This window comes from Salvelinus alpinus, chromosome 6 (assembly GCF_045679555.1).
Source record: "Salvelinus alpinus chromosome 6, SLU_Salpinus.1, whole genome shotgun sequence".
Lineage (NCBI taxonomy): Eukaryota > Metazoa > Chordata > Actinopteri > Salmoniformes > Salmonidae > Salvelinus > Salvelinus alpinus.
The window spans coordinates 29,325,370-29,350,068 of record NC_092091.1 but is presented as its reverse complement, the minus strand read 5'-3'; the positions used below and the strand labels follow the sequence as shown (position 1 = coordinate 29,350,068).

At 42.8% G+C, this 24,699-nt stretch overlaps 1 protein-coding gene across 2 annotated transcripts; it reads left to right on the top strand.

Moving 5' to 3' along the window:
• LOC139578502 (protein zyg-11 homolog) lies at positions 1-23,413 on the top strand. 2 transcript variants are annotated; one of them, XM_071406183.1, is made up of 18 exons: positions 1-472; positions 934-1,099; positions 1,275-1,486; positions 1,577-1,894; positions 4,809-4,922; positions 5,289-5,405; positions 5,516-5,656; positions 5,810-5,986; positions 6,225-6,289; positions 8,131-8,230; positions 8,316-8,366; positions 15,203-15,361; positions 20,733-20,780; positions 21,007-21,204; positions 21,332-21,384; positions 21,525-21,622; positions 21,744-21,947; positions 22,030-23,413. In XM_071406183.1, exons 1-18 carry the CDS (start codon positions 449-451, stop codon positions 22,044-22,046), a joined length of 2,262 nt encoding a protein of 753 aa, XP_071262284.1. In that variant the 5' UTR covers positions 1-448; the 3' UTR covers positions 22,047-23,413. The 2 variants fall into 2 exon arrangements, with proteins under 2 accessions (XP_071262284.1, XP_071262283.1); XM_071406182.1 differs by having other exon boundaries at positions 15,200-15,361; positions 22,030-22,345.
• Positions 23,414-24,699: the final 1,286 nt, after the last annotated feature.

The following is a 24,699-nucleotide window of genomic DNA, read 5'->3' as shown; positions in this document are numbered from 1 at the left end:
GAAAGCGCCCTGTATATTCCTAGCATAGACTGTAAATAATAGCTTCCTAGCTGGTGATGTACTTCCTGTGACATGACCTTTGTTTACTGTCTGTCAACAAAAATAGCTACATCTATCGTTTTCTCCGGTGAATGTTTACGTTCAAACTGGCTGTGTGTTGATTTAGAGAGAAGTATTAGCCTTGTTAACTAACGAACATGGTCTGAAAATGAATTCGGAAAATGTTCACAACCGTCCATTGTTGCAGGAACATCTCTTTTCGTACCAACAAGTTAGCTAGCTGCTAGCTAACGTTAGTTGTTAGCTCTTCGCAAAAACTAGTTTCAGCTAGATTAGGCTATCTAGGTACAGTAGCAAGTTAACAAGACGAACCGAGTCCAAAGCTATATTTATTTTTGGTCAGGTATCGAGCCTTCCCGGCTGTTTCAACTATCACGGTGTGCATGATATGGTCTTACATTTTTTGAACATGGTGAGTTTTTTTTCGCTTTACATTTCTAACATTCAGTCGTGCATTGATCGAAAAAGGCATACAGTTAACGTTAGCTAGCTAGCCTATTCATAGACACCAACTAGCTACCTTGGGATGAGGCAGAATACCTTGATTATAATGCCTTGGGTTTTCGAGCGCAAATCAGTAACTAGCAAGCTAGCTAACTATATAACGGTACCTGCTGAAATTTGATCCACGACGATCGCTAACGTAACGTTGCTGGCTAGTTAAACCTGTACTTAGCTGGAGGTGTCTTGTTTTATTTTTCACAAATTACCACCACGAGACGTTCTCTACCTCCTCCTGTGTGTATCTGGATAACAGGTCTCATTGGCGACTATTTTAACTTTGGACATTATAACTATTCAAATGTTTGGTATGCCATTTTGGAGTACTGCCTTGAAGTGTCTAATGGTGATCTCTTGCCTTGTGTGTTCCAGGATGAGGCATCCCCTGCATCTCTGACGGATCTGTGTCTGTCCTACGTCAGTAGGAACCTGGAGAGGTTCTGTGTGAAGCATGCTGATGGATCTCTCTGTCTCAGAGACTCTCTGCTGTTTCCCCAGGAGCTAGCTGACCAGCTGTTGGCTAAGATGGCCACTGAAGGTGAGCAAGGAGGATGAAGTAGTCAACCGTCACAGATCCAAGCTTAGATCCTTACATTGATCATTAGTAGAAAACACAAAACAGGCAGTGTCTAGAGCAGTAATGAGCAAATTCCAGGCCTTAAATGATTTAGTCTCCGCTCTAACAAAAAAGGTGTGTATGTGTGTGTTTCTAGGTCTGTTGAATGACAGTACAGTAGGAGTGTTTCGTAGCAGTGAGTACCTTCGGCTGCGTCGTGCGTGTATCCGTACGGCCCGTATCTCTGCCGAGGCGTTCCAGAGAGCGCTCTGTCCTCACCGCCTGCTGGAGCTGGACGCTGCTAGGGTCAACGCTGACCTCACAATCTCTGACATACTACATGGCCTTGCCTCCAACAAACACTGCCGGGTAAGCACACTAATAAGAGAGCCTCCAGCAGTTAGACACCCACAAACACTCTTCTTCTTCTCACTCTCCCCCTTCTTCCTCTCCCCCCAGGAGAGCTTGCAGCGGTTGGTCCTTACAGGTCTGACCATGTCCTCTCTGGAGGAACCGTCATGTCACTGTTTCAGCTCTCTCCAAGGGCTGCGGTCTCTCTCCCTGGCCAACGTGGACTTCTACGACTCTGGGCTGGCTGATGTGTGTTCCCTGTCCCGTCTGGAGAGCCTGGACCTGTCCAACACCTCAGTAACCAACCTCAACCCTCTACTGGGACTAAGAGAGAGGCTGAGGTCACTAACACTACACCAGCTGAAGAGGCTGGAGATGAGCACTGCCCAGCTACTGGCTGTCATTGGACAACTGAAGGCACTGCAGGTGGGTGGGGACAGCTCTAATGCTGAAGTTTTACATTGATTTCCTCCACTATAAGGTGTGTGTAATATACATGTATACAGTTTAAGTTTACATACACCCTAGCCAAATACATTTAAACTCAGTTTTTCACAATTCCTGACATTAAATCTAAGTAAAAATTCCCTGTCTTAGGTCAGTTATGATGACCACTTTATTTTAAGAACGTGAAATGTCAGAATAATAGAGAGAATTATTTATTTCAGCTTTTATTTCTTTCATCACATTCCCAGTGGGTCAGACGTTTACATACACTCAATTAGTATTTGGTAGCATTGCCTTTAAATTGTTTAACTTGGGTCAAACTTTTCAGGTAGCCTTCCACAAGCTTCCCACAATAAGTTGGGTGAATTTTGTCCCATTCCTCCTGACAGAGCTGGTGTAACTGAGTCAGGTTTGTAGGCCTCCTTGCTCGCACACTCTTTTTCAGTTCTGCCCACAAATTTTCTATAGGATTGAGGTCAGGGCTTTGTGATGGCCACTCCAATTCCTTGACTTTGTTGTCCTTAAGCCATTTCGTCACAACTTTGGAAGTATGCTTGGGGTCATTGTCCATTTGGAAGACCCATTTGCGACCAAGCTTTAACTTCCTGACTGATGTCTTGAGATGTTGCTTCAATATATCCACATAATTTTCTTTCCTCATGATGCCATCTATTTTGTGAAGTGCACCAGTCCCTCCTGCAGCAAAGCATCCCCACAACATGATGCTGCCACCCCTGTGCTTCACGGTTGGGATGTTGTTCTTCGGCTTGCAAGCCTCCCCCTTTTTCCTCCAAACATAACGATGGTCATTATGGCCAAACAGTTCTATTTTTGTTTCATCAGACCAGAGTACATTTCTCCAAAAAGTACGATCTTTGTCCCCATGTGCAGTTGCAAACCGTAGTCTGTTTTTTATGGCGGTTTTGGAGCAGTGGCTTTTTCCTTGCTGAGCGGCCTCTCAGGTTATGTCGATATAGGACTCATTTTACTGTGGATATAGATAATTTTGTACCCGTGAAGATGCTGGCGGAAACAAGGTCCTTTGCTGTTGTTCTGAGTTTGATTTGCACTTTTTGCACCAAAGAATGTTTATGTCTAGGAGACAAAATGCGTCTCCTTCCTGAGCGGTATGACTGCTGCGTGGTCCCATGGTGTTTATACTTGAGTGCTATTGTTTGTACAGATGAATGTGGTACCTTCAGGCGTTTGGAAATTGCTCCCAAGGACGAACCAGACTTGTGGAGGTCTTGGCTGATTTCTTTAGATTTTTCCATGATGTCAAGCAAAGAGGCACTGAGTTTGAAGGTGGGCCTTGAAATACATCCACAGGTACACCTCCAATTGACTCAAATGATGTCAGAAGCTTCTGAAGCCATTACATAATTTTCTGGAATTTCCCAAGCTGTTTAAAGGCACAGTCAACTTAGTGTATGTAAACTTCTGACCCACTGGAATTGTGATACAGTGAATTATAAGTGAAATTATCTGTCTGTAAACAATTGTTGGAAATATGACTTTGTGTCATGCACAAAGTCCAAGTCCTATCCGACTTGCCAAAACTATAGTTTGTTAACAGGACATTTGTGGAGTGGTTGAAAAACGAGTTTTAATGACTCCAACCTAAGTGTATGTCAACTTCCGACTTCAACTGTACATATACATACTAATATGTGGACACCCCTTTACATGAGGGATTCTGTAATTTCAGGCACACCTGTTGCTGACAGGTGTATAAAACTCAGCACACAGCCATGCAATCTCCATATACAAACATTGGCAGTAGAATGGCCTTACTGAAGAGCTGTGACTTTCAACAAGGCACCATCATAGGATGCAACCTTTCCAACAAGTCAGTTCGTCACATTTCTGCCTTGCAGGTGTATAAAACTCAGCACACAGCCATGCAATCTCCATATACAAACATTGGCAGTAGAATGGCCTTACTGAAGAGCTGTGACTTTCAACAAGGCACCATCATAGGATGCAACCTTTCCAACAAGTCAGTTCGTCACATTTCTGCCTTGCTAGAGCTTCCCCGGTCAACTGTAAGTGCAGTTATTGTGAAGTGGCAACGTTCAGGGGCAACAATGGCTCGGCCATGAATTGGTAGGCCACACAAGCTCACAGAATGGGACCGCCAATTGCTGAAGCACGTAGCGCATAGAAATTGTTTGTCCTCGGTTGCAGCACTCACTACCAAGTTCCAAACTGCCTCTAGAAGCAACGTCAGGTGGTCTGGGGCTGTTTTTCATTTTTCGGGCTAGGTCCCTTAGTTCCAGTGAAGGGAAATCTTAACGATACAGCATACAATTACGTTTTAGACGATTCTATGCTTCCAACTTTGTGGCAACAATTTGGGGATAGCCCTTTCCTGTTTCCGCATGACAATGCCCCCATGCACAAAGCGAGGTCCATACAGAAAGGGTTTGTCGAGATAGGTGTGGAAGAACTTGACTGGATGCACAGAGCCCTGACCTCAACCCCATCGAACACCTTTGGGATGAATTGGAACGCTGACTGCGAGCCAGGCCAAATTGCCCCAACATCAGTTCTCGACCTCACTAATGCTCTTGTGGCTGAATGAAAGCAAGTCCCCGCATGTTCCAACATCTATTGGAAAGCATTCCCAGAAGAGTGGATGCTGTTATAGCACCACAGGGGGGACCAACTCCATATTAATGCCCATGATTTTGGAATGAGATGTTCGACAAGCAGGTGTCCACATACTTTTTGTCATGTAGTGTACATTGCTGAGCTAAGTTTCTAAAACCTTTTTAGTGATCCGTCACTGTGATTGTTAGCTATCCCTTAACTTTACTTGCGGTGCTCTAATGGTTTTACTTATGATACTCCTGCTTCTGATTCTTGTGTGTGTGTGAACCTAACCATGCAGCACCTGGACATCAGTGATGATAAACAGTTCACGTCAGATGTGGCTCGTCAGCTGCTGGGTGAGCCTGGAATCCTGCCTGCTCTGGTCTCGCTGGATGTGTCTGGACGCAAACAGGTACTTGAAACAGACTATGAGTTTAGTTGACTTGAGTTGTGAGTGGGTGTATTGCAGACCTGGCTGTGTGTGTAGAGCAGGGTTCACCAATAGGCGGACCTATTGTGATTTTCGATGTTGGACATAAAGACTGTTAAATCACACAATCAGCTCAAATTGATTTTCATTTACGAAATCTGTTCCCAGGTATTCCCACTCATGAATACAGAGGCATCTGTTTTTGTCAAATGCTAAGTCTTTTGGGGATTCTTATGGTCAATTTGCAATTTTGTTCTGGTCCCCCGATCATCCGCTCACGGGTGAATGTAGTTGGGGACCCCTGGTGTAGAGTGTTTACCTGGTGTGTGTGTGTGTGTGTTATGCCAGGTGACGGATGCGGCGGTCAAGGCGTTTGTAGAGGAGCGTCCAGGGATGACCTTTGTTGGTCTGCTGGCTACAGACGCTGGCTTCTCTGACTTCCTCAATGGAAAGGGCAGCCTCAAGGTGGGTCTCACTGTCTCTTTTTTTCTCTCTGTCTCTCTTGCTATGTTGCCTTTGTGTAGAGGAAGCAGCATATTGAGAGCACTACGTGTTGTGTATGTCCTCTGTGACAGGTGACAGGAGAGGCCAATGAGACTCAGATCTGTGAGGCGCTGCGTCGCTACAGTGAGAGGGAGGGCTTTGTCAGAGAGGCTCTGTTTCATCTCTTCAGTCTCACACACGTCATGGAGAAACCACGCCCTGACATACTCAAGGTAAACACACACACACTTTGTCATTCTGTCTCCTTCACCTCCACCTAAATCTTACTACAGACTGGCTCTTAGTCAGTGGTACAACTTTTTATAAAGTAATGAGTCATTTCTTCTCTTCTCCCTATCTCTCTCGCCCTCTATCGTTCTCTTTAGTTGGTAGTTTTGGGGATGAAGAACCACCCTGCCACCCTGAACGTCCAGTTGGCAGCCAGTGCATGTGTGTTTAACCTGACCAAGCAGGACCTGGCAGCGGGCATACCTGTTAGACTGCTGGGCACAGTCACTCAACTACTGCTGGAGGCCATGTGCACCTTCCCTAACCACCAACAGGTATACACACACACACACACACACACACACACACACACACACACACACACACACACACACACACACACACACACACACACACACACACACACTCTCTCACCTTCTCCACCAAATTGTTTACACATATTCAGTTTCTTCCCATCTGCAAACACAGACAAGCTAGGGGCTGTTTGAGGACGAGGCCAGAGTGTGTGTTTTGTTTGGTCTCTGACTGCCATCTTGGATCCTCTCTTTCCAGTTGCAGAAGAATTGCCTGCTCTCTCTGTGCAGTGACCGCATACTGCAGGAGGTTCCCTTCAACAGGTACACATACATTTTTAGTTACGTTGACTTACTGTAGATACATTTATCCCTTAAAATTAGGAGCTCTATTTGAAAAAACCTAACGCAATGATAAATCTAAGTGCACTATAGGTTCAGGGGTTTGTCAGGAATATTTTTGCTAATTTCACTATCAGAATTATGTGGGCAATAGCTGGCGGTAGCGTGAAAGGGATGGGTTTTGATTTAGAAGTCGACCGATTAATTGGAATGGCCGATTTAATTAAGGCTGATTTCAAGTTTTCATAACAATCGGTAATCTGCATTTTTGGACACCGATCATGGCCGATTACATTGCACTCCACGAGGAGACTGCGTGGCAGGCTGGCTACCTGTTACGCGAGTGCAACAAGGAGCCACGGTAAGGTGCTAGCTAGCATTAAACATATCTTATAAAAAACAATCAATCTTAACATAATCACTAGTTAACTACACATGGTTGATGATATTACTAGTTTATCTAGCTTGTCCTGCGTTGTATATAATCGATGCGGTGCCTGTTAATTTATCATTGAATCACAGCCTACTTCGCCAAATGGGTGATTTAACAAGAGCTTTCGTGAAAAAAGCACTGTCGTTACATCAATGTGTACCTAACCATAATCATCAACGCCTTTCTTAAAATCAATACACAAGTATATATTTTTAAACCTGCATATTTAGTTAATATTGCCTGCTAACATGAATTTATTTTAACTGGGGAAATTGTGTCACTTCTCTTGCGTTCTGTGCAACAGAGTCAGGCTATATGCAGCAGTTTGGGCCGCCTGGCTCGTTGCGAACTGTGTGAAGACGATTTCTTCCTAACAAAGACAGACAACTTCGCCAAATGGGGGATGATTTAACAAAAGCGCATTTGTGAAAAAAGCACAATCGTTGCACGAATGTACCTAACCATAAACATCAATGCCTTTATAGAAATCAATACACAGAAGTATATTTTTTTAAACGTGCATATTTAGTTTAAATAAATGTATGTTAGCAGGCAATATTAAACTAGGGAAATTGTGTCACTTCTCTTGCATTCATTGCACGCAGAGTCAGGGTATATGCAACAGTTTTGCCAGAACTTTATGTAATTATGACATAACATTGAAGGTTGTGCAATGTAACAGCAATATTTAGACTTATGGATGCCACCCGTTAGATAAAATACGTAACGGTTCCGTATTTCACTGAAAGAATAAACGATTTGTATTCGGAATGATAGTTTCCTGGTTTTGACCATATTAATGACCTAAGGCTTGTATTTCTGTGTGTTTATTATATTATAATTAACTCTATGATTTGATAGAGCAGTCTGACTGAGCGGTGGTAGGCAGCAGCAGGCTCGTAAGCATTCATTCAAACAGCACTTTACTGCGTTTGCCAGCAGCTCTTCGCAATGCTTCAAGCATTGCGCTGTTTATGACTTCAAGCCTATCAACTCCCGAGATTAGGCTGGCAATACTAAAGTACCTATTAGAACATCCAATAGTCAAAGGTATATGAAATACAAATGGTATAGAGAGAAATAGTCTTATAATAACTACAACCTAAAACTTCTTACCTGGGAATATTGAAGACTCATGTTAAAAGGAACCACCAGCTTCCATATGTTCTGAGCAAGGAACTTAAACGTTAGCTTTTTTACATGGCACATATTGCACTTTTACTTTCTTCTCCAACACTTTGTTTTTGCATTATTTTAACCAAATTGAACATGTTTGACACTTGCGCCTTCTTACCGCCAGCCCAAAATAGAGCCCTATTTCTTACAAGAAACGTAGTATGTACAGTGTATATGCGTATCCGTTGTACAGTGTGTGTGGTCTATATTATAGGTTTGAAGCAGCTAAGCTGGTGATGCAGTGGTTATGTAACCATGAGGACCAGAACATGCAGAGGATGGCTGTGGCTATCATCTCTATACTGGCTGCCAAGGTGTGTGTGCACGCGCGTGCATAATAAGGCATTAGAAATGTGTCTATGGTTTGGCCTTTACTAACATTTGTGTGTTTAACTTCAGTTGTCTACAGAACAGACGGCACAGCTGGGCGCAGAGCTCTTCATAGTGAAGGTAAAACTGTTCACTAAACACATATTTTACACCCTCCATTCAAACAGCTCCACATACACTGAGTGTACAAAACATTAGGAACATTTCTCAGTTATTGAGTTCCACCCCCTTTTGCCCTCAGAACAGCCTTAATTCGTCGGGGCATGGGACTCTACAAGGTGTCAAGCATCCATAGGGATTCTGGCCAATGTTGACTTCAATGCTTCCCACAGTTGTGTCAAGTTGGCTGAGTGTTCTTTGGGTGGTGGACTATTCTTGATATACACGGGAAACTGTTGAGCGTGAAAAACCCAGCAGCGTTGCAGTTCTTGACACACTCAAACCGGTGCGCCTGGCACCTACTTCCATACCCCGTTAAAGGCACTTAAATATTGTCTTTCCCACTCACCCTCTGAATTGCTGACATTCTCAAGGCATAAAAATCCTTCTTTAACCTGTCTCCCCTTCATCTACACTGATTTGAAGTGGATTTAACAAGTGACATTAATAAGGGATCATAGCTTTCACCTGGATTCGCCTGTGTCATGGAAAGAGTAGTTGTTCCTAATGTTTCTATGCTGTGTACACTTTCCCCTTCTAAATTATTTCCCCTTCGCTAAGCCCCACCCCAGAATTCTGGGCAACCAATCGCAGGGCTCCAATGGACTTTTATTTTTATTTTTAAAAAATTTAAAGGCTAAATACACAGAACAAAAAAATAAACGCAACATGTCAAGTGTATGTTTCATGAGCTGAATTAAAAGATCCCAGAAACTTTCCATGTGCATAAAAAGCTTATTTCTTTCAAATTTGGTACACAAATTTGTTTACATCCTAGTTAGTGAGCATTATATATCAGGAAGCTGATTAAACAGCATCACCTTGTGCTGGGGAAAATAAATGGCCTCTCTAAAATACAATACTACAGATGTCTCAAGTTTTGAGGGAGCGTACAATTGGCATGCTGACTGTATGCATGTCCACCAGAGCTGTTGCCAGAGACTTGAATGTTAATTTCCTCTACCATAAGGCACCATCAATGTTGTTTTAGAGAATTTGGCATTCCGTCCAACGGCCTCACAACCGTCGACCATGTCTAGTAGAGGTCGACCGATTAATCGGAATGGCCGATTAATTAGGGCCGATTTCAAGTTTTCATAACAATCGGAAATCGGTATTTTTGGACACAGATTTTTTTTTTTTTTTACACCTTTATTTAACTAGGCAAGTCAGTTAAGAACACATTCTTATTTTCAATGACGGCCTAGGAACGGTGGGTTAACTGCCTTGTTCGGGGGCAGAACGACAGATTTTTACCTTGTCAGCTCGGGGATTCAATCTTGCAACCTTACGGTTAACTAGTCCAGCGCTCTAACCTCCTGCCTTGCTTTGCACTCCACGAGGAGCCTGCCTGTTACGCGAATGCAGTAACAGGTAAGTTGCTAGCTAGCATTAAACTTATCTTATTAAAAAAATCAATCAATCATAATCAATCATAATCACTAGTTAACTACACATGGTTGATGATATTACTAGTTTATCTAGCGTGTCCTGCGTTGCGCATTCGCGAAAAAGGACTGTCGTTGCTCCAACGTGTACCTGAAAATTGTGTCACTTCTCTTGCAACAGAGTCAGGGTATATGCAGCAGTCTGGGCCGCCTGGCTCGTTGCGAACTGTGTGAAGACGATTTCTTCCAAACAAAGACAGCCAACTTCGCCAAACGGGGGATGATTTAACAAAAGCGCATTTGCGAAAAAAGCACAATCGTTGCGCGACTGTACCTAACCATAAACATCAATGCCTTTCTTGAAATCAATTCACAGAAGTATATATTTTTAAACCTGCATATTTAGCTAAAAGAAATCCAGGTTAGCAGGCAATATTAACCAGGTGAAATTGTGTCACTTCTCTTGCGTTCATTGCACGCAGAGTCGGGGTATATGCAACAGTTTGGGCCGCCTGGCTTGTTGCGGACTAATTTGCCAGAATTTTAAGTAATTATGACATAACATTGAAGGTTGTGCAATGTAACAGGAATATTTAGACTTATGGATGCCATACGTTAGATAAAATACGGAACGGTTCCGTATTTCACTGAAAGAATAAACGTTTTGTTTTCGAGATGATAGTTTCTGGATTCGACCATATTAATGACCTAAGGCTCGTATTTCTGTGTGTTATTATGTTATAATTAAGTCTATGATTTGATAGAGCAGTCTGACTGAGCGATGGTAGGCACCAGCAGGCTCGTAAGCATTCATTCAAACAGCACTTTCGTGCGTTTTGCCAGCAGCTCTTCGCAATGCTTCAAGCATTGTGCTGTTTATCAACTCCTGAGATTAGGCTGGTGTAACCGGTGTGAAATGGCTAGCTAGTTAGCGGGGTGCGCGCTAAGAGCGAGTGACGTTTGAAACGCTATGAGACTTGGAGTAGTTGTTCCCCTTGCTCTGCATGGGTAATGCTGCTTCGAGGGTGGCTGTTGTCGATGTGTTCCTGGTTCGAGCCCAGGTAGGAGCGAAGAGAGGGATGGAAGCTATACTGTTACACTGGCAATAAAGTGCCTATAAGAACATCCAATAGTCAAAGGTATATGAAATACAAATTGTATAGAGAGAAATAGTCCTATAATTCCTATAATAACTACAACTTAAAACTTCTTACCTGGGAATATTGAAGACTCATGTTAAAAGGAACCACCAGCTTTCATATGTTCTCATGGTCTGAGCAAGGAACTTAAACGTTAGCTTTCTTACATGGCACATATTGCACTTTTACTTTTGTCTCCAACACTTTGTTTTTGCATTATTCAAACCAAATTGAACATGTTTCATTATTTATTTGAGGCTAAATTGATTTTATTGATGTATTATATTACGTTAAAATAAGTGTTCATTCAGTATTGTTGTAATTGTCATTATTACAAATAAATAAAAAATTATCGGCCAATTAATCGGTATCTGCTTTTTATGGTACTCCAATAATCGGTATCGGCGTTGAAAAATCATAATCGGTCGACCTCTAATGTCTAGCCACGCTAGCCCAGGACCTCCACATCCGGCTTCTTTACCTGCGGGTTCATCTGTGACCAGCCACCCGGCATCTGATGAAACTGGGGGTTTGCACAACTGAAGAATTCCTGCACAAACTGTCAGAACCCATCTCAAGGAAGCTCATCTGTCTGCTCGTCGTCCTCACCTAGGTCTTGACCTGATTGCAGTTCGGCATCGTAACCAGCTTCAGTGGGAAAATGCTCACCTTCTATGGCCACTGGCATGCTGGAGGTATACTCTTCACAGATGAATCTCAGTTACAACTGTACTGGGCAGATGGCATCGTGTGGGCGAGCGGTTTGCTGAAGTCAACATTGTGAACAGAGTGCCCCGTGGTGGTGGGGTTATGGTATGGGCAGGCATATGCTAGGGGCAACGAACACAATTGCATTTAATCAATTACAATTTGAATGCACAGAGATACCGTAACGAGCTAGCTAGCCACTTAATATAACTTGTTTTCTCAATGTATGTTAATGTTATGAATACAACTCCCATCTGCTGTTGATGTCAGGATACGATTTAAGAGCATTAGTTGGCTCCTAAAGTGGTTATTAACTTTGGTATTCTTTCCCTCGATCCTAACTAGTCTCTCAGTCCCTGCCGCTGAAAAACATCCCCACAGCATGATTCTGCCACCACCATGCTTCACCGTAGAGATGGTGCCAGCGTAGGGATGGAGCCAGGTTTCCTCCAGACGTGACGCTTGGCATTCAGGTTTTCATCAGACCAGAGAATCTTGTTTCTCATGATCTGAGAGTCCTTTAGGTGCGTTTTGGCAAACTCCAAGCGGGCCACTGAGGAGTGGTGGAGTGGTGTCCGTCTGGCCACTCTACCATAAAGGCCTGATTGGTGGAGTGCTGCAGATATGGTTGTCCTTTTGGAAGGTTCTCCCATCTCAAAGGAGGAGCTCTGTCAGAGTGACCATCGGGTTCTTGGTCACCTCCCTGACCAAGGCCCTTCTCCCCCGATTACTCAGTTTGGCTGGCGGCCAGCTCTAGGAAGAGTCTCTAGGTGGTTCCATACTTCTTCCATTTAAGAATGATGGAGACCACTGTGTTCTTGGGGACCTTCAATGCTGCGGAAATGTTTTGGTAGCCTTCCCCAGATCTCTGCCTCAACACAATCCTGTCTCGGAGCTCTACTGACAATTGCTTCGACCTCATGGCTTGGTTTTTGCACTGTCAACTGTGGGACCTTATATAGACAGGTGTGTGCCTTTCCAAATCATGTCCAATTCAATCGAATTTACCACAGGTGGACTCCAATCAAGTTGTAGAAGCATCTCAATGATGGTCAATGGAAACAGGATGCACATGAGCTCAATTTCGAGTCTCATAGCAAAGGCTCTGAATAGTTATGTAAATACTTTTTTACATTTTTAAATTTACAATTTCTAAAAAACAGTTTTTGCTTTGTCATTATGGGGTATTGTGTGTAGATTTTTATTTAATCCATTTTAAAATAAGGCTGAAACGGTACGAAAGGGTCTGAATACTTTCCGATTGCACTGTATATTAAGTGCCATATCCCTGTATTGCTTAGAGAAGATCTCATGTCAAGTTTAGATGAGGCAGATTCACATGCCTCATCTAAAGCCTAGTCTTTCGGGATGTTGCTGTAGGCCACCAAGTGCTAACAGTCAGTATCTAAATAATGCGTGTGAAATGCTTGATAGTGTATGTGATGTAAACAGAGGTCTACTTTCTTGGGGACCTGAATATTGACTGGTTTTCATCAAGCTGTCAAACCTGTGGGAAGCTTCTCACTGTAACCAGTGCCTGTAATCTGTTTCAGGTTATTAATCAACCTACTAGGTTGTTTACAAACACTACAAGAACAAGATCATCCACATGTATTTATCACATTTTTACTAATACCGTATAACTTTGTTCTGAAGCTGTACCCATTGGATGCAGTGATCACAATATAGTGGCTATATCTAGGAGAGCCGTAGTTCCAAAAGCTGGACTAAAATAGTGTATAACAGATCATTCAAAAGATTTAGCTGTGACTCATGTTGATGATGTAAAAAATATTTGTTGGTCTGATGTGATTAATAAGGAGCATCCAGATGCTGCACTTGATGAATTTTTATGAAATTGCGTCTCCCAGTTATTGATTTAACATGCACCTTTTTAAGAAACTGACTGTCAGAAATGTTAAGGCTCCATGGTTTGAAGAGGAATTGGAAAACTATAGTTGATAGTTGGAGCAAAAGGAGTAGCTAATAAGTCTGGCTGCACATCTGACTTACTGGAAATTGAGAAATATGTGACTAAACTCATCAAAAAGAAGAAACTAATAAAGCCAAGATCAATTAAGTATAAAGAATGATGGAAAGATCTTTGATGTGCTTTAAATTAAATTATGGGCAGAAAGACAAATTCAACTTTCATCAAATCAGATGTCTTATCACAAAACTATTTGATGTTGCCAATTATTTGAATGATTACTTCATTGGTAAAGTGGGCAAACTTAGGCAGGAAATGCCAACAACGAACATTGAGCATCCTATTCTTGCATTAAAAAAAAGTGCATGATGAAAGAAAAGCATTGTAAGTTAGAATTTTGTAAAGTTAGTGTGGGAGAGGTGGAAACATTATTGTTATCTATCAATAATGGCATTGACAACTTAGATGGACAGATACTGAGGATGGTAGCTGACTATAGCCACTCCTATCTGTCATATCTTTAATCTGAGCCTAGAGGAAAGTCTTTGTCCTCAGGCCTAGAGGGAAGCCAAAGTAATTCCGCTACCCAAGAGGGATAAAGCGTTCTTTACTGGTTCTAACAGCAGACGTATCAGCTTGCTGCAAGTTTTTAGCAAACTGTCGTACAAAATGGTGTTTGACCAAATACAATGCAATTTCTCTGTTAACAAATTGACAACAGACTTTCAGCATGCTTATAGAGGACACTCAGTGTACAGCACTGATACAAATTTACTGATGATTGTTTGAAAGAAATGGATTAATATAAGATTGTGGGAGCTAGATTTGATTTAGATTTCTGTGCAGCCTTTGATTTTGACCGTAACCTGTTGTTGAACTTTAATGTAATGGCTTTTCAACCTTTACCATATCGTGGATTCAGAGCTATCTATCTAATAGAACTCAAAGGGTTTTCTTTCATGAAAATGTCTCTAATGTCAAACATGTAGGGTATGGTGTACCGCAGAACAGCTCTCTAGGCCCTCTACTCTTCAACGTTTAATTATTTATTATTTTTACCCCATTTTCTCCGCAATTTCATGGTTTCGGGACTCGGGAGAGGCGAAGGTCGGGAGCCATGCGTCCTCCGAAACACAACCCAACCAAGCCGTACTACTTCTTGACACAATGCCCACTTAACCCGTAAGCTAGCCGCACCAATGTGTCGGAGGAAACACTGTGCACCTAGCGACCGTGTCAACATGCACTGCGCCCGGCCCGACCTAGATATTTTGTGTGTATGTATTGATAAGTAGGCTGTGTGCTGTTTTTACATTCATGAAGTTCTGACCTTGAGCTGTTCTTGTCTTTTAATGTTCTGTATTATGTCATGTTTTATGTGTACCCCAGGAAGAGTAGCAGCTGCTTTAGCAACAGCTGGTGGGGATCCTAATAAAATACCAAAAAGGGTCAAATGCTGTTTGCAGGGTGTAAAAAAATAAATAATAATTTTAAGACTAATGTTCACCATCTTTATCCCACTTCACACTCTTTCTAACCCCCCCCTCTCTCTCTCCTCTGTCTCTCGCTCTCTGTGTGTGTGTGTGTGTGTGTGTGTGTGTCTCTCTGTCTCCCTCCCTCCCTCTGCAGCAGCTTCTCCACATTGTGCATCAGAAGGCTACTCAGGGTGTGGTGGACGCCACCCTCAAGTTCACACTGAGCGCACTCTGGAACCTCACTGACGAATCACCAACCACCTGCCGCCATTTTATAGAGAACCAGGGACTGGACCTGTTCATCAAAGTACTGGAGGTAGTACACACACACTCGTGATGCACAGGTTGACTCATAACCCACAGTCCCTGTAGTTATATCCGCGGGTGGGTTAAGGGTCATTAAATATTGTGTGGAGGAAGGGTAGCTGGGTGGGGTGAATAAAGGGAAAACAACAATACCTTAAAGAATCCATAGATGTATCATTCTTGTGCAATTTACATATATAGGCTATAGCCTTAAATAATGAAAGAAACTTATCTGTCATTAGTGCGTAAGCCTAAACTTGAGGGCCTAACTGTACGCGCACCATATTGCTTACGTGCCTATCGCCAAATGCTTTTGGGAACGGGCAGAAAAAGTTAATTAACATCGATCCACAGGGACAAAGAGGACAATGTCGGAGTTTAATTCAATAAGAGAAAAAGCTGCGAAATGTGGAGTTGAAAATAAAGAGGACCAGAAAAGTAATATTTGGGAAAGATTTGGTAAAGTGGTAAAAGAGGATGATAGCAGTGCCGGTTATGTTATGTGTGATTGTGAGGCACTATACAAATTCAACAGTCACAAGATGTGGACTTCAAATAGGCCTATGGCACGTCAAGGTAACTGTAACCTACTGTTCAGATGGGTTAAATGGAAACTGAAATCTGGACACTGACTGTAGGTCTATAACTTCTCATATAGCCTTATTATTAACTCCTGCAGAATTAAGCATTTCTTGCAATAAAATTATACACTAAATGGAGGCAACATTTTTACTCGGGAACAGGAGTGGAGAAATATGATTTCTTTCTTTTAGCATCTTAAGAGAATGCGCATGCGCAGTTAGCACCTCTACAGGTATATCTATCTTCTTCAGCGTCATAAAAGCTGATTTAGTATTTCAACCACTAAAATATGCATCCAAGCCGAACTGAAATGTTATCAGAAACATGTTGGGTCGTTTTCACAGCTTTCTATTTCCTTACTACCGGTCAAACTGATGTCATTTGGCGCGTTGGACTAGTAACCGAAAGGTTGCAAGATTGAATCCCCGAGCTGACAAGGTAAAAAATCTGTCGTTCTGCCCCTGAACAAGGCAGTTAACCCACTGTTCCTAGGCCGTTATTGTAAATAAGAATTTGTTCTTAACTGACTTGCCTAGTTAAATAAAGGTTCAATAAATAAAAAAAATTGCACAGAAAATCATTCCCTTTTTTTGTTATTGAATTTTCTCCCCGGTCCCTAAAAATGTCAGAAATTATAAGCAGAAACGCATCTAAATCCAGCCCCAAAAGTTCTTAAACCCCTGTCCAAAAATTGTTCTGTCATCTCAGCGCATTTTCTATATTGGTGGGTTTGTCACTTTATCACACATTGAGTCAGTGTCTACCCGTCATTCAGTGCAGGTGAGGCTTTTGAGCCCCACATTTTTTACAAAAAATAAACATGGTCTCTTTTTTTTGCTTTCTTAAGGCAGCTCCAAAATGCAGGTGTTTCAGCCTAGCTCAGTGCTTTCTGTAGTGGTGGGGCAGGCAGCGAAAATTATGGAGCATAGGGGTTGGTAATGTTCTCTAGTTGCGCCATGATTGGCTCAGTGTTCTGTCACTCATGGGGACACTACGTCACCACAAAACCTACAGGGAGAGCTCGAAATTCAAGCCCTTTGGGTGCTGCCATAGATTTACATTAGAAGTACCCATCCAACAAGGCTCAAGGTCATTGCCCACAAGTAAAATGAAGTCAAATCACGTTATATCTACCGTAAGTTTGATTGGACTGATCATGTCAACATTATGCTTTCAAAATATTAGCTAGCAGTCATCATCATGAATCAAGTCGACAATGTCCTTGCAAATCGTTTTTAATCTTTGTCATATGATGATAAATTATAGATAAAAAGTATCGGCCATTGGACATAAACATCACACAACAAGTTGGAAATCGCAAATTCAATATTGAGTGGTTTGGAAGGAATCAGTGGCTAACTGCAAGCATTGCAAAGCAATCACTAGCCTGCTATTCTGTTCAGTGGGTGTGTGGTTCCAAGTCTGGGTTTCAGGGTCTCTGTTCCAAGCTTAAAATTATAAACATTCAACCTTGACCATGCTGTCAATCCAGCATGATTTCTGCCGCACTCAAAACAACTGTTAACTCGGAACTGGGAAATCTAACTTCAGTGAGTTCAAGACAACTGCGTACTTGGGGAAAAAACTAGCTCCGACTAGGAAAATACGTTTTGAACGGTCATCCAACTCGGAATTGTAAGTCGGGAACGCGGGCCTCTTTCTAGCGCTATGACCTGAAGATCAATGAAGTCATCATAATTCGACCTTGTTTTTTTCAGAGTTCCCAGTTGTCTTGAAAGCACCATAAATCCAGAGAATGTCAGACTTTGATGACAAAGTTTGATGACAAAATTTGCCCACGAAGGACCGCTGCGCCACCTTCCTGTTCAAGTGAGCACAGCACAACAAGGTGACAAATGTCTTGTATGCTGCTGCATAAATTATGTAATATGCCAGGGAGATATGTTTACTGTAACTAAGGAAGTAATACTAAGTGTATGTTGTGTAGTAAGATGTTAGTAGCCCATGTGCCTCACCCTAATAATTTGGTCTATTTTCCCCTCTTAGTTTCGCATACTGTTCTGACTTGGTGGTGCACATGTAGCCTATAACCTGTTTTTAGAGAAATGTAATCATTGAATATTGTAAGAGCTTTCATTGTCTGCTTATATGCCCCCTTTATTTATCCTACGGTTCTGACTTGGTATACAGGGAGAATACTGTAAGAACGGCCCACGTTCTGAATTCTGTTGCTCTAGATTACAGATTACAGATTACCACCGGTCTAATGTCCATTGCGTGTGTTTATTGACCCAAGCAAGTCTCAACTTCTTATTGGTGTCCTTTAGTAGTGGTTTCTTTACAGCAATTTGACCATGAAGGCCTGATTCACGCAGTCTCCTCTGAACAATTGATGTTCTGAAGAAGTAGTTATATGTCCGTCGTAGCTCGCTTATTAATGTGTTAATTGAAATTACGGATGCCTCTTATCTGCTTGTCGTCCCGTTATGCCATAGTTTGTACATCTCAATTGTCAGTAGAACCACATTTGTTTTAAGCAAGTCAGCCATATCAGCTATGTTTTTTTTAAATAAATGAGGTTGAATGAACTGTTTCGCTGCCAGACAAGACTCCGCTGATAGCCAGGTGTAGCAGTGGTAAGGTGTTGGGACAGCTTTAGGCCCTAACAGTTTGTGGGCACAGTTTGTCAGCGTTATAGTGCAATTAATGTATTGTTTAGTGTTGTGTTGTGTATTGGCTTTGCTGGCATGCATCCCAACAAACAAAAATTCTTCCCCGCTTTACATGCTAAATTCGTCACTGCATTGAGTATACAAAACATTAAGGACACCTTCCTAATATTTATTTTATTTTTATTTCACCTTTTATTTAATCAGGTAGGCCAGTTGAGAACAAGTTCTCATTTATAACTGCGACCTGGCCAAGATAAAGCAAAGCAGTGCGACAAAACAACAACACAGAGTTACACAAACAAATGTACAGTCAATAACACAATAGAAAAATACTGGGGTGCAAAAGAGCAAGAGGGATATGTAACAATATGGGGATGAGGTTGTTGGGTGGGCTATTTACAGATTGGCGGTGTACAGGTACAGTGAGTGGTAAGCTGCTCTGACAGCTGATGCTTAAAGTTAGAGAGGGAGATATAAGACTCCAGCTTCAGTGATTTTTGCAATTCGTTCCAGTCATTTGCAGCAGAGAACTGGAAGGAAAGGCGGAAATATACCTGCTGGAGCGCGGGCTACGGGTAGGTGTTGCTATGGTGACCAGTGAGCTGAGATAAGGCGGGGCTTTACCTAGCATAGACTTATAGATGACCTGGAGCCAGTGGGTTTGGCGACGAATATGTAGTGAGGGCCAGCCAACGAGAGCATACAGGTCGCAGTGGTGGGTAGTATATGGGGCTTTGGTGACAAAACGGATGGCACTGTGATAGACTACATCCAGTTTGCTGAGTGGAGTGTTGGAGGCTATTTTGTAAATGACATCGCCGAAGTCAAGGATCGGTAGGATAGTCAGTTTTACGAGGGTACGTTTGGCAGCATGAATGAAGGCTTTGTTGCGAAATAGGAAGCCGATTCTATATTTCATTTTGGATTGGAGATGCTTAATGTGAGTCTGGAAGGAGAGTTTACAGTCTGACCAGACACCTAGGTATTTGTAGTTGTCCACATATTCTAAGTCCGAACCGTCCGTAGTAGTGATGCTAGTCAGGCGGGAGGGTGCAGGCAGCAATTGGTTGAAGAGCATGCACTTAGTTTTACTCGCATTTATAAGCAGTTGGAGGCTCAGAAGAGTGTTGTATGGCATTGAAGCTCTTTAGGAGGTTTGTTAGCACGGTGTCCAAAGAAGGGCAGGATGTATACAGAATGGTGTCGTCTGCATAGAGGTGGATCAGAGAATCACCAGCAGCAAAAGCGACATCATTGATATATACAGAGAAAAGAGTCGGCCTGAGAATTGAACCCTGTGGCACCCCCATAGAGACTGCCAGTGGTCCAGACAATAGGCCCTCCGATTTGACACACTGAACTCTATCAGAGAAGTAGTTGGTGAACCAGGCGAGGCAGTCATTTGAGAAGCCAAGGCTATTGAGTCTGCCGATAATAATGCGGTGATTGACAGAGTCGAAAGCCTTGGCCAGGTCGATGAAGAAGGCTGCACAGTATTGTCTTGAGTTGCACCCCCCCTTTTCCCTCAAACAGACTCAATTCGTCGGGGCATGGGCTCTACAAGGTGTCGAAAGCGTTCCACAGGAATGCTGGCCCATGTTGACTCCAATGCTTCCCACAGTTGTCAAGTTGGCTGGATGTCCTTTGGGTGGTGGACCGTTCTTGATACACATGGGAAACTGTTGAGTGTGAAAAACCCAGCAGCGTTGCAGTTCTTGACACTCAAACCAGTGCTCCTGGCACCTACTACCATATCCCATTCAAAGGCACTTAAATCTTTTGTCTTGCCCATTCAACCTCTGAATGGCACACATACACAATTATTTAACCTGTCCCTTCCCCTTCATCGACACTGATTGAAGTGGATTTAACAAGTGACATCAATAAGGAATCATACCTTTTACCTGGATTCACCTGGTCAGTCTATTTCATGGAACGAGCAGGTGTCCTTAATGTTTTGTACTCTCAATGTATGGTCGGGCGATTGCGGATGGTTTATTTAGCAATTGCGGGTGGGTGCAAGTGAACAAACACACACTAACACACACACTCACAGACCCTAGAGCTGTTTATCGAAGTGCTAGTTATGCTCTCTCTGTCACCCTAAAGTGCAAGCTGACCCACTCATGCCTCTGTCTTTCTTTTCCTCTTTCTTTCTCTCTGCAGTCATTCCCCTCTGAGTCTTCCATCCAACAGAAGGTGTTGGGGCTGCTGGTGAGTCATAGTGAACCCTGAAGGAATGTGTGTATTTATTCTAGTGGGCATCCAACCCTGGTAGCCCTAGGTGGCCAGAGTGCATAGGGCGTTGTTTCTGGACAGGGTCTTAGTGAATTCAGCTGAAGCTATACTGACAATACTGTTGTTTTAGTGTTTGAATCATCCTGTTTGAAGTGGTGTAGAACAGTGGGGGAGCTGACTTTGTGGCTCTGTCTCTCCTTAGAATAACATAGCGGAGGTTGGGGAGCTGCATGTGGAGCTGATGGTTCAGGGCTTCCTGGATCACATCTGCTCCCTGCTCCACAGCCCTGAGGTGGAGGTGTCCTACTTCGCTGCTGGGATACTGGCCCACCTCACCTCCAGAGGAGAGGCTGCTTGGACACTCAGTATCACACTGAGGTCTGACCTGCTAGAACAACTGGTGCGTGTGGGTGGGGGTGCGCGCGTGTGTTCACGTATGTATGTTGTCAAAGTGAGTTGTAATGTTATCCCACCACCTTCATGTGTTTATAAATGTGGCTCATGTTCTGTGTCTCTCTCTCCTCCAGCACTCTACCATCCTGAAGTGGCCGACACCAGCGTGTGAGATGGTGGCCTACAGGTGAGACCCCAGAACACACCTTTACAACCCCATACACTCGCAAAAGGAGAGGAAGACACTGTAAAGTATTGAGATGCAGCCTGAGTGTTGATGATCTCCTCTCTCCTCCACCTCTCATCCCTCTTTCCCATCCTCTGTAGGTCCTTTAACCCCTTCTTCCCCCTGTTGGAGTGTTTCCACACCCCAGGAGTTCAGCTGTGGGCGGCCTGGGCCATGCAGCATGTCTGCAGCAAGAACGGTGAGACACATGCACATCCCCCTATCTGCCTGTCTCCAGTTTAGGACGATGAGACACACACATACCACTATCTTAAAGTTTCTATAATTGATGTGAGTGTAATCTCTCTGAACTCCCACAGCCCCTCGGTACTGCAGTATGCTGCTGGAGGAAGGAGGTCTGCATCAGTTGGAGAAGGTCCAGACACACCCCGACACCCACGCAGACGTCATGCGATTGGCCGAGAGCATTCTGGAGAGCCTGCAGCGCCACCAAGCTCGCACCAGGCAGACCACACAGACACACACACACACTCGCTGCCCGCTACAACCCCACACACACAAAGGTGAGACACACACAATTATTTGAAGTGTGTAATTTCAGAACATGTTAAAAGTAATGTTAAAAATTCTGTTTTCCTCCTCCAGAGGGTGACAAGCCCTGATCAGAACCTATCCCACTGCTACCTTCAGGACAAGAGGCCATTGAAAGTGTGTGTGTGTGTGTGTGTGTGTGCGGGAGTGCGTTCATTAGACAGGGGTGAGGACAGACACCTTGTCACCCCCCATCCTGTCTGAAGGTGGTGCTATAAAGTGAATGAGAGGACAAAAACTATGCATTTCTTTGCACACACCTTGCTGTTTTCTTGAGTTTGGTAAGCAAAAGTAGTACTATGTGGCTACTTATGCGTGCTACTGATAAGCAAATTAATATTATGAAGAAAAAAAAGTTATGAAAATAGAGTTGTTGGTTAAAAACACTAACGTTGATGTCTATGCCCCCACATAAATCTAATTAGCATAATAAAATAATCACCATAAAAATCTGTTAATTTAAACTAGAGAAGTTTTTTTGCATTGGATGCATCTCAATCCACCGCATCCACCTACAGTAGCAGTCAAAAGTTTGGACACCTACTCATTCAAGGGTTTTTATTTATTTTTACTATATTTTCTACGTTGTAGAATGATAGTGAAGACATCAAAACTATGAAATAACACATATGGAATCATGTAGTAACCAAAAAAGTGTTAAATCAAAATATATTTGATATTCTTGCCTTAATGACAGCTTTGCGCACACTTGGCATTCTCTCAACCAGCTTCACCTGGAATGCTTTTCCAACAGTCTTGAAGGAGTTCCCACATATGCTGAGCACTTGTTGGCTGCTGTTCCTTCACTCTGCAGTCCAACTTATCCCAAACCATCTCGATTGGGTTGAGGTTGGGTGATTGTGGAGAGCAGGTCATCTGATGCATCACTCCTTATTGGTCTAATAGCCCTTACACAGCCTGGAGGTGTATTAGGTCATTGTCCTGTTGAAAAACAAATGATAGTCTCACAAAGTGCGAACTAGATGGGATGGTGTATCGCTGCAGAATGCTGTGTTAGCCATGCTGGTTAAGTGTGCCTTGAATTCTAAATAAATCAGACAGTGTCCCCAGCAAAGCACCATCACACCTCCTCCATGCTTTACAGTGGGAACCAGTCATCCAGAGATCATCCTTTCACCTACTCTGCGTCTCACAAAGACACAGTGGTTGGAACCCAAAATCTCAAATTTGGACTCATCTGACCAAAGGACAGATTACCACCGGTCTAATGTCCATTGCGTGTGTTTATTGACCCAAGCAAGTCTCAACTTCTTATTGGTGTCCTTTAGTAGTGGTTTCTTTACAGCAATTTGACCATGAAGGCCTGATTCACGCAGTCTCCTCTGAACAATTTGTTTTGAGATGTGTCTATTACTTTTATTCGGCATTTATTCGGGCTGCAATTTCTGAGGCTGGCAACTCTAATGAACTTATCCTCTGCAGCGGCGTTAACTCTGGGTCTTCCTTTCATGTGGAGGTCCTCATGAGAGCCAGATAGCGCTTGATGTTTTTTGCGACTGCACTTGAATAAACTTTCAAAGTTCTTAAAATGTTCCGCATTGACTGACCTTCATGTCTTAAAGTAATGATGGACGCTTTGCTTATTTGATCTGTTCTTGCCATAATATGGACTTGGTCTTTTATCAAATAGGGCTATCTTCTGTATACCACCCCTACCTTGTCACAACACAACTGATTGGCTCAAACGCATTAAGAAGGAATGAACTTCCACAAATTAACTTAAATGCACACCTATTATTTGAAATGCATTCCAGGTGACTAACTCATGAAGCTGGTTGAGAGAATGCCAAGAGTGTGCAAAGCTGTCATCAAGGCAAAGGGTGTCTACTTTGAAGAATCTCAAATATATAAAATATATTGATTTAACACAATTTTTTGTATATATAACACATCTGTGTTATTTCATAGTTTTGATGTCTTCACTATTATTCTGCAATGTAGAAAATAGTAAAAATAAAGAAAAATCCTTGAATGAGTAGGAATGTCCAATCTCTGGACTGGTACTGTATGTAACACTAACGCATTTGCGGTGAAAGGTGACTGAGTGAGAGCAGTATTTGTCAGACCGTGAGACATCTCAAAAATCGATCTTCTCACAAATTCGTCTGTAGCGTCCGAACGGTTTGGCCTACAAAACTATTATGACACCTCTATGGAAAGATGAGACTCTCACGAACACGAGGGTGTTCTCTGTTTTGCGCTACGACCGCTGCAAGCGTCTTGGGACTCGTCAGAAGTCGGTATAGCCGATCTGCCAACTTCTGTCTGTAGCGTCCAAACAGTTTGGGCTACACATTAATATGACGCATCTGTGTAAAGGTGAGACTCACAAACACGTTTGCACAAGGACGCCCCCAGCATCACAAGACAAGTCTGAAGGTCCCTTGGTACCAGTTGAAAAAATTTATGGAAATATATATGGAGTCTGTTTGGTGACAAAAATAAGGGGTTAAATACTTGGTGGGGGTTGAGTCCAGCTCCTCTTATAGGCTGATTAGCTAATATATTTGCATGACAATGTGATTTTCCCAGCATGCTTGAGTTTGTCTGAATTATTATGTTTAGATTTTTCCAGAAGCTTAGGTCTATTATTTGGACACCAGTGAGTTTGTAGCAGGACGTTGACGTGGAGGTCCATAGTGCGCACTTCTTTTCAGTCTGGTAGTTAATTGATTCATGTAAATGTATGAATTATTTGATGGA

Coding starts and splice junctions, on each gene's coding strand:
- LOC139578502 (XM_071406182.1), top strand. CDS start 449: ATGGTCTTACATTTTTTGAACATG. Junction 8,231..8,315: donor TCTCTATACTGGCTGCCAAG/GTGTGTGTGCAC, acceptor GTTTAACTTCAG/TTGTCTACAGAACAGACGGC. Junction 20,781..21,006: donor AGAAGGTGTTGGGGCTGCTG/GTGAGTCATAGT, acceptor GTCTCTCCTTAG/AATAACATAGCGGAGGTTGG.